The sequence below is a fragment of the Phoca vitulina genome, unplaced genomic scaffold (assembly GCF_004348235.1).
Source record: "Phoca vitulina isolate PV1807 unplaced genomic scaffold, GSC_HSeal_1.0 scaffold11, whole genome shotgun sequence".
Taxonomy (NCBI): Eukaryota; Metazoa; Chordata; class Mammalia; order Carnivora; family Phocidae; genus Phoca; species Phoca vitulina.
In genome coordinates, this window is record NW_022589714.1 from 24,421,242 (window position 1) to 24,430,830 (window position 9,589).

Below are 9,589 nucleotides of genomic sequence, written 5' to 3' on the forward strand. Positions count from 1 at the left end.
TAATTCATTTCTATCATTTTCTACAAAATAAGTTAACTTTAAGCCAAACAATTTCAATGATGATAAATGCATTTCATTATTTATTTAGATGTTTAAGCTCTCGCACTAGATTTTTACAAGCTGGTGAACACTGACAAATTATTTCTCCCACAGAACTATAACCACACATTCCCAGACAGTATAAATATATGGTTGAACTAACATTAATACACATCACCATTTTATCAATTACATAATAAAACAAATTATCAAGTATCCAAATATTAAGTTACACAGCTCAAAAGGCATATAAAATATTAGATGTCTGCTCAATTCATTAGCAGAAACCCATTTTTTTTTTTTTTTTTTTGAAAGAGAGGTTGGGAAGAGAAGAAAAAAAATCACACTTCCAACAAAAATAAGTTGGTAAACAACTTCAGATAAGTAAGAAAAAAAATTACAAGAATTTCAGAAATTTTATGATTAAGAATTGTTTTAGCTACGATAACAAAGCATCTCTACCTTTTAAAAAAATATTTACTAAATTAAAGAGCATATTCTACATGTTCTGCACAAGACAAAGGCAACATTTTACTAAAAATACTTAATAGCCCCCTCCCGTTCTTTTTTCAGGCCCTCCCTGTAAGTTGCACCCCAAAGTGCAAACATTAAAATTAACTGTAAGGCTTTTTTGTCTGGAGACATTAAAGACATGTGCTTCTGTACAACGTAGATTTTCAAAATGGAGGTTTTCTATAACAGCACAAAATGAAATTTGTAGAAAGACATGAAATAATCATTGTAAGACTTGGTTTAAAAAAAAAAAGTTGAGCAAACCTGATGTATACTGGTATGAATGTGGGAGATGTAAACATAAAGTGAGCAGGCAAATAACGATATAGGCCCTAATTTCTATGTTTGAAATGACTGAAGGAATAAACCACATAAGGTCCAGAGTGTTCATAGTTCCTGGGATTTTAGTTCAGTATGATACTAAAAATATACAAGTATTGTGCTGGGTATTTTGGCACCTAATCTTTCTAAATTTCTTATATATTGATAAGATTCTGGCATGGGAATAGATTTAAAGACATAACTCAATACTGCATGATTTCAGGAAAGGTCAATTGGTACAAGTGATAAGCACATTTTAAATGCTGTAAAGCAAAATTGTTTTGCTAAGTGTCCAAATAGGTTGATCGTAACCCAAACATAGAGGTTGCAATTCTGTCAAACTTGTGGCCTGATAAAACAGCTTTCCAATACTCCTATGGAAGCTTCATTAGACTTAATCACCAAGCCAACATGTTGGCTAGTATGTATGACAAATTAGGTCCTGTTTCAAGTTCCACTTCCAAGGCAATTACATCAGGCACCCCAGTTTTATTGAATGCAACAGTTGTTTCTATGACCATTGGAGTCTTTGAAGCGCAGCCGCATTTTAGGACGATACTTCTCCAAATACAGAAGTTGCTTGCTGTTAAAAGCTCCACGCCGCTTTCTAGATGAAGAAAAACAAAAGATGAAGTTACTAAAGCAAACTCCTGGTATTACCATGTACTATGCTATAGACAATTATCATCTCTCGTGGCAATTTATCTTTTGATTATGCTGCGACTTAATGCTTAATTTATGGATAGGCATACATGTGGAATGGAAAAAGGATACTAAAAAGTCCTAAATCTTGAGTGTTGGTTACAATAGTCAAAATTTATATATCCACGTATATGAGATCTGAGAAAAACAACTTATTGATTAGAATCTCTGTAATACGAGCATTTACAAGGAGTGTAAATAAGATCTTATTTCCTGGTTTTAATACTATCTTAAAAAATGAATGTAATGGTTAGATGGGCTGTGGGGCAAAAACTGTTTTTGTAGTAATAAAATCCACCGACAATGAAGAAATGAAAATAAAATTCATTATGTACTTACTGTCTTATGAACTGTACTGCATCTTCATATTTCATTCCACCTTCAATTAATGCTAGGGCAACAAGCACTGGGGCTCTGGTAGGATAAGAATTTTGATAAATCACTTTTTTCAAAATCAAATCCTGGAAAATTCAACACTCCAAACTTTCATTTCCTAACCCAAAATTACTATTATTTACCACCCTTCCTATGTAATACCTTATAGTAAATGTTGACTTCTTGTTAAAAAATGAATAAAGCATCAGCATTTCCCTACCAAACTCAGGCCTTTACCTAGAACCCAAAATAAACTATGCCCTTAATTGTTACAAATGAATCTAGAAATTAAGACTTGTATTATTCGAGGTCAATCTTAAAAAAATTTAAGGGGGTAAACCTTGATAAATGCAGATAATTTTTTCTGAATCCAAGCAGTGAAAAATACTTCCTATTTAAAAAAAAATTTTTTTTAAACGTCATGAACTCCTTTTCCTAAACATCTTCTGGAAATGTTTGCTTCCTTTTTTGTTTATCAATGAGACTGTGACACAGTTGCATGCCAAACCCCCCAGGGCGATCAATGCTCATTTTACTTTTCCCCACTAGAAAAGAACTTTTTTTTGGTGGTGGGGATGGAGGGCAGTGATAGTGACTTACAAATCTGGATATGAATGTTTGGGTGTTACTGGGTAATGAATTCCCACTGAATCGGAATCTCCAGGATCAAGAACGCTATCAAAAGTACACCATATGCAACGCAAACCACCTTAGAAATGATTCATAATTCTTTTTCACAATGAGCTTGGACAATGATTCCAATATCATTGATATAACCTAGCACACACAATTAATTCTATAAGTAACTGTGCCCACAGAGACAAGTGTAAATTACAACTACAGCATTTGTTAGTTCCAGCTGTACTGGAATACGTTATTCTATTACATTCACCCACTTTTAAGTTTAATTTAATATGTAACCTAACAAAGCAAACTGACTCACAAAGTGATAACTGAATTTTTCCTGGACTCAAAATCAAGTTTTTACTAGAATCAAGACCAATACCATTAAATGGATTTAAGAAATTCTCTTACCTCCCAAGGCCTGCAACACAATGAACAGCAATACAACAACCAGGTTCTTCACGAAACTTAATTTTCACAAGACTTAACCAGTCATCAACAATCTGGTTGGATGGTGGTGCACCATCATCAAAAGGCCAATCCTAAGTCAAAAGAATAAACATTTTAGATTTTTTTAATATAAATGCCAACTAATACTTCTAAATTTCTACCACTCAGATGTCTTCAAAAGCATTTTAATATGCTTAAACATGTGTTGTATGAAACCCCACTGTCAATGAAATGCAAATAAATTCCGCATCTTCATAAAGATCTCATTACTTTAGAGCTTTGCTTAGCTTTCATCTTTATTTAGAAATTAAGATTCTGCATACTTTCGTAATAACTTAAAAAAATAATCAAGCTTTTTGAAGTTGGTCATTTTGTAGCACAGTATCAAACACACAGAACTATTAAACACTTACGAGAACATGGATGCCTTCTTTCTCCACAAGAGTAGTGTCATAAGTTGCTTCACATACTCTTACTATTGTTGTAACTCCATACTTCTTAAGTTCCTGGATAAAACATACATAAAAAATAATTAATGAAGTTTTATAACCATGTTATTACTGCTCACCAAGTGTTCAAAAGGTATTGCTAGTTAACAGAAAATCAAGGAATGAATGGTATAACCTATGTATGTTTAACAGGAAAGTGAAATCTTGTTATTTATTTATTTATTATTTTTTCACACCACCCACATTCACAATTCAACTCTGGGAAGTGAAATCCTGCTTTAAATGACAACACTAGAATAGCATAAAAGAGGAATATTAAACATCACATATATTTTTAATAAATGAAAAAAAAAATCTTGTGGCTCTTCATACATGGAAGGTGTTTATAGTCATGGTAACACCGGCTAGATGGAAATGAAGCACTAACAAAAGAGAGAAGCAATTCAGAGACAAAGGTAAATAGAACCCAAAGGAATCACTCATGACTACAAGTAATCTAACTTGACTTGATTACATTAACGACTTAAACTTTTGCTCATTGGCAGTACACATGGTAATTTAGAACCTTAAAGGTATATTCAAAGACTCTAAAATCCTGTAAGTACAGTGTAAAAAACCCCACATCATTTAAAACGACAAGCTTTAAGACTCATAATCCATTATTACTAATTATAATTAGTAGCTAAAAATGGGCTTCGAAGCATCAAATAGGATCCAAGACATTAACTAACTTTGGTTACAGTATTAGTCATTAGACTAAGCAGATATATGAACAATCTCTAAGTGGCAGTCTTCCTTCTATAAATTTCTTATAAGTGAGAATCATACTGTTATACTGACCTCATAGAGATTTAAATAAACAAACTGTGAGGCATGAACAACTAGATGATCTTATTATAAATCCAAACTAATTCAAGTACATGTCCTTTTTTGAAATGTACAAAATAATTTTCTGTAACCTAAAGAAACTGATATTTCATTTCTTGAAATTCAACTGTAGGCATACCAACATAATTTTTCTAAACTACTATTTATTCTGTTTGATAAAAAACCTCACCATTAAACTGCAATCAGTTTAAGACATTAACAAGCATCAAGCCTTACCTCTATAAATTTGTTTAAGGTCGCATTGGTTGGATTGTGTGTAATAAGAAATCTCATGTTCTTGTATGTGACTTCCACAGGAGCTGGGCGGTTCATTCGAGCCATGTTAATTTGGTTAAAAAACACTCAATAGGGTTATGAAAGAATTTAAAAAATTGAATACAGAAATGATGCAAAGAAACTGAGTCTACTTCAATATACTCCACTTGAAATTCTCAGTGCTTTGAGTATGAAGTTGGGAGTAATGAGAAATGAAATGAACCTCCTAACAAGAAGCAGCAATTCTTCAATCCAGTAATACTGAGGCAATAGAAAGGAAGTGCACTGAGGTTTACCCCATCCAGGTCAGAACTCTTGTAAAATGCTCTGTGGATTTCAATTCAACACTTCTGTGTCCAGGTTAACCACTCTTACGGGGGCTTCTTGGTGGAGTAGTAATGAATTTCTACAGTTCACTTGTCTGCATAGAGGTCGTGCTGTGCCTGGCAGTAATCTCCACTGCCCTTCAGAAACTCCATAAATGTGTGACCAAGAACACCACAGAACTGCTGTTTAAAAGAAAAAAAAGAGAAAGAGAAGAAAAAAGTTGTTTCCCAAATCAAAGGAACATATTATGCTTTTATAGTATGTAAGTGCACAACTGTCTTTTCAAATTTGGGCCCAAGCCACCTTTTCAACTTTTACTTAAACCACAGGAATATAAGGGTAATTACAAATTAAATCAATAACCATAAAACAAGCATTCACAAATAGATTACTTTAAATTGAAATTACTAACCTAATACAGAGACCCCTCAAAGAATACCATTGTTACATTTAGACAGTATCACCTACACATACTCTTCTACTAATTATTCATTTTAAACAGCTGGTGGCTTTACAGTATTATAAAATCTACCACTTTCTATATTGATTTTTCCAGCTTAGAAAATACATATTGTAAACTTCATGAAAACTTTGGAAGCTGTTAGTCCTTGCATAATTTACTTACTCCTCTAAAGACTCAACTAATATTTTTTTGAATTTTTAAATAATCTTTACATCTAACGTGGGGCTCGAACTTACAACCCTAAGATCAAGAATCACATGCTCTACCAACTGAGCCAGCCAGGCGCCCTTCAACCAATATGTTCTTAAGAGGAAGACAAGAAACTGGTTTCCAAATGCTTCCACATACACTATCTCATTTGATCCCTAACCTATTAATTTACAATTCCCTTTTAACAGATTTTCCTTATCTGAGTCTCTGGAAGTTAATCAACTTGTTATATGAAATATTACAAGGATAAACATTAATAAAGTTTAAAAAAAAAAAAAAAAGACTTGTGTGTGCTAAGGAGTAAAGAGAGGAATAAGAAAAATTGACAGGTTAACAAGAGTACCAAATGCCAGCCACTGCCCCAAACACTTTGTATGTATTCTCAAGGGCAAATTACCAAATAAAATCTTTTAACCAAAGATTCCCTTAGTTTATATTTAAGCATTTCAAAATCTTAAAATTAAATTCAAACTATTTTCAGTTTGTACCTTTAAATAGCATTTTGCACCATGCTATAGTTTCTAGAACAATTTTGCTAATTTTGAAGAATTCATATGGAGATCTAGCAGATCAGTGAAAAACAGCAAGTCAAAAACCCAGTTCATTTTCCTGTCAAAACAAAGAAGTAGCCTCAGGAGTCATTTCTTACAAAGTTGTCCCAGAAGAAAGAGGACTTTCATTATTCCAAATTTGTTCAAAGGAGCCCTCAGAGATTATTCCTTCATGTATTTGCTAGTTGGGTTAAAACATTAGTGACTACCATTAAGTAAACTTGGCTCTATTACAGTGAACACAGCAATAATCTGGAAAATAATTTCAGTTATACTTTTCACCTCAAATCCTAAATATTACTTCCTTAGAATAAAAAAGTGAATTCTGGCAGCTTTTCCATGACATACAATGAATTAAAGAAGTCATTTGTAAAGCTGTTAAGTGCAATGACTCGTGGCTTAGTGTTCTGATTTCCAGATACTATCTTTTTTCAATTGAAAGCAGATGTATGAGAAAGACAGTGTTCCACATCACGACTTCCACATTTAACAGCTAAAACTCCTGTTACAACTGACTTTGGCTGTATCTCTTCTTATAAGCAAGTTCATCAGGAAGCAGAGAAAGCAACAGAAATAACTCACTTAGTGGAGCCATCCAGTGGCTGGGGGGGGAACTTCCACCAAAAGAGCAGTGACCCCAACTACCTAACATCTCTTAACATTCCCTCATTACCAATTTCCTTGCCACAGGAAAAACTATCCACAATAGGCAGCTCAGAAATACCAAGGCATTTCTTCCCCCTCCCATCTATCATTCCATATAATCACAATAATATACACGGGAGGCGGGGCGGGAACAAAGCAATTTCTGTGCAGAAGCTTAAGTCAGTTTGTCAGATTGCAGAGTTAAAGCAATTAATCCGTATAACCACCACTCTGTCCAACAGTTCGTTGTAAAGTTTGTTCCAGACCTACTATACCTTAAATAATGCACCTACTATAGAGGATATGTAAAATGCTGCTTTACTCCTGGGAACGACCTAGCTTTTTGGTTTTCAACTGATTTACTGCCATCGAACAAAATTCGTATAAAAAGAGTAACAGGAAGCATTGCCTCAGAATCTGGATCCCAAGCAGGTCGACGGTTCCAACTACAGTGCAAATAACAACTTAATACTCTTGGAATGGTAGAAGGCTTCCACGGACAGAAGATAAACCTCAGAATTCTGGCTCTGGTCGGCTGCTGTTGCCACAAGCCAAAAGCAGGCAACAACATATTACACCAATGATTTCAGGAACAGTTCTAAATAGTCCCCGATTAAAAGGCGCCATCCAGGGCCCCAAAGATTGGCAGGGAAAGTGCATACTGGTGCCCGGCCGTGGACTCCTTCGCTTCAGTGCAACAGTAGTCCTGGCAGTTTCCAAGGCGCTCAGACCCAGAGCATTTCTCCACCGACTTGCCCCAGAGAAAGGACAAGACTCGACTTGTTCCCATTATCCAGAGCCCGAAGTGGGGCGTTAAATCCGGAACAGCTCGAATTACCAGGTGGAGACTAAGGGCGCAGGGCGGGGCAGGGAGTCGGTCTCCTCACCTAGCAGAGTGTCGTTCTAGCCCCCGCCAAGGGTGCAGCTAGCGGAAAGCCCCCGATGGCCGCAGCTCCGCGCACGCAGCGGTGCGCGCCGGGGCCCGCCCGCGGCGCCCCCTCTCCGCGCCGCAATCACGGGTTCGCGCCGCGCCTTCAGTCAGGCGCGGACGCCGAAGCCATTTTGTCTGGGGCGCCGGTCCGGGCCGCGGAGCACAGGGGTGCCTGCACCGGGCTCCTGTCCCGTGCCAGCCCCCGAGCCCGGAGACCTCCCGGCCGAGACCGTTATCAGCCTCGCCGGCCGCCCCGCCTACCCCACGCCCGCCCGGGTCTGGTGGCGACCCCGCCGCCGCGCCCTCCCCGTATCCGGCTCCGCAATGACACGCGCAGCCCTTGCCCCACCCCGGGCCACGTCTCCCGCTTCCCAGGCGGGCCGCTCTCTTTCGGCCAAACAAAGGGGCCTCGGGACGCCGCGGAGCCCGCCGGGCCCTGGACAGGCGCGCCAGACCGGAGGGCCAAGGGCGGAGGCGGCGGTCACAAAGCGGCTTTTGTGCCGCCCCGCCCGGCCCGCTGCGGTGGCCGAAACCGCCCCCACCCGCCGCGCAGGCCCGGCCGCTCTGCCCCGGCCGCCCCCGGCTCGGCAGGGACAAGGAAGCGGGTGCCCCCGGCAGTCAACCGCCAACCCGCAGCCCCGTGGACCCCAGCGTGCGCCTCCCCGCAGCCAGCCCCACCGTCCGGCCACAGGACCGTAGTCCGGCCCCCTCCTGCCAGGGACCCACCGGAACTGCGTGCCGGGGCGGTGGGGAGCGGACGCCGGGCTCCGAACAAAGGCGACGGTGGGGATGGGGGGGCCGGTCGTGGAGCCCCGGCCCCAGAGGCGGCGGTGCGACGGATACTCACAGGAATATGTTTACTCATTGAAGATTGTGGCCTAATCATACAGCCGGTCCCGAGGCGGCGGCGACACAGGCGGCGGCGGTGGCGGCGGCTGCAGGGCAGGGGGTAGCGGTGGTCGTCGCGGGGCGGCGGCGGCTTTGCAGGCGGCGGCGGGGGCACCAGACTCTACCATGCAGTGAGCGGCTCCGAGAAGAGCGCGTAGCCCAGCCGGCCCGCAGTAGGGGGAGCCAATACGCGCGCCGAGGCGCCCTTGCGTCACAAGCCCTCCGTTTTATAGCCGGCGCGACGTGCGAACTCCCGGCCACCAATTGTGGCCGGGGGCCCCCGGCCGAGCGCCGACGAGCGGGGGCGGAAGCCCGCCCCCCGCGGACGTCACCGCGCGGCGGCCGCTGCCGGTGTGAACCGGTTGATGAATGGCGAAGTGCTGGAGTCGTAGCATCTCCCGGGCGGGGGAGGGAAGGGGCTGTGGAGGGACTCAGGGGCTGAGCAAGCCTGGGGTAGGGAAGGGCTGGGAGCGGGCGAAGATTGCAATCTATCGACTGGAAGGAATCACGCCGGAAACCCTGGCTCTCATAGTTCAAACCGCCGAGGAGTGCACACATGTCACATGGGGAGCTTTGAAGTTGCCTCAACTTAAAATGCAATCCCTTTAGGGCCGGAACCGTGGCTCAGTCCCGACCCTACTTTATTCTGCCTTAAGTCAAACCGCAGTCATCGTTGCCAGCGGTTTACCTTGGCACCTGCGCCACTACGATCTCCGTCATCAAATAATATTTATGTCGCACGACCGCTGTACCCGGTGACTCAACACCTTGAATACCACGGCCCTAGACTCGGACAAGGTGAATACTTGTCGCCGGGGGCACTTTCAAGCGGGGAGAAACTTTTGCTGTGGGAGACTGGGAGAGTACCTCGTGAGGCAGATAAAGCTCCGTGCTCCCTATAGTCTTTTTTGGTCACGCCTCCATACTACATACGCGGGCAACTGCAGTTGGCTCAGTT

At 41.5% G+C, this 9,589-nt stretch overlaps 1 protein-coding gene across 2 annotated transcripts; it reads right to left on the minus strand.

Moving 5' to 3' along the window:
* Positions 1-51: 51 nt before the first annotated feature.
* PTP4A1 (protein tyrosine phosphatase 4A1) lies at positions 52-8,882 on the minus strand. 2 transcript variants are annotated; one of them, XM_032409562.1, is made up of 6 exons: positions 8,591-8,882; positions 4,578-5,125; positions 3,438-3,530; positions 2,986-3,116; positions 1,915-1,989; positions 52-1,480 (listed from the first exon to the last, which is right to left on the minus strand). In XM_032409562.1, the coding sequence occupies exons 2-6, from the start codon at positions 4,680-4,682 to the stop codon at positions 1,363-1,365; spliced, it is 522 nt and encodes a 173-aa protein (XP_032265453.1). In that variant the 5' UTR covers positions 4,683-5,125; positions 8,591-8,882; the 3' UTR covers positions 52-1,362. The 2 variants fall into 2 exon arrangements, with proteins under 2 accessions (XP_032265453.1, XP_032265454.1); XM_032409563.1 differs by having other exon boundaries at positions 4,578-5,122; positions 8,591-8,825.
* Positions 8,883-9,589: the final 707 nt, after the last annotated feature.

Coding starts and splice junctions, on each gene's coding strand:
- PTP4A1 (XM_032409562.1), bottom strand. CDS start 4,682: ATGGCTCGAATGAACCGCCCAGCTCCTGTGGAAGTCACATACAAGAAC. Junction 3,531..4,577: donor CCTTAAACAAATTTATAGAG/GTAAGGCTTGAT, acceptor TGTTTTATCCAG/GAACTTAAGAAGTATGGAGT. Junction 1,481..1,914: donor GCAGTACAGTTCATAAGACA/GTAAGTACATAA, acceptor TTCTTCATCTAG/AAAGCGGCGTGGAGCTTTTA.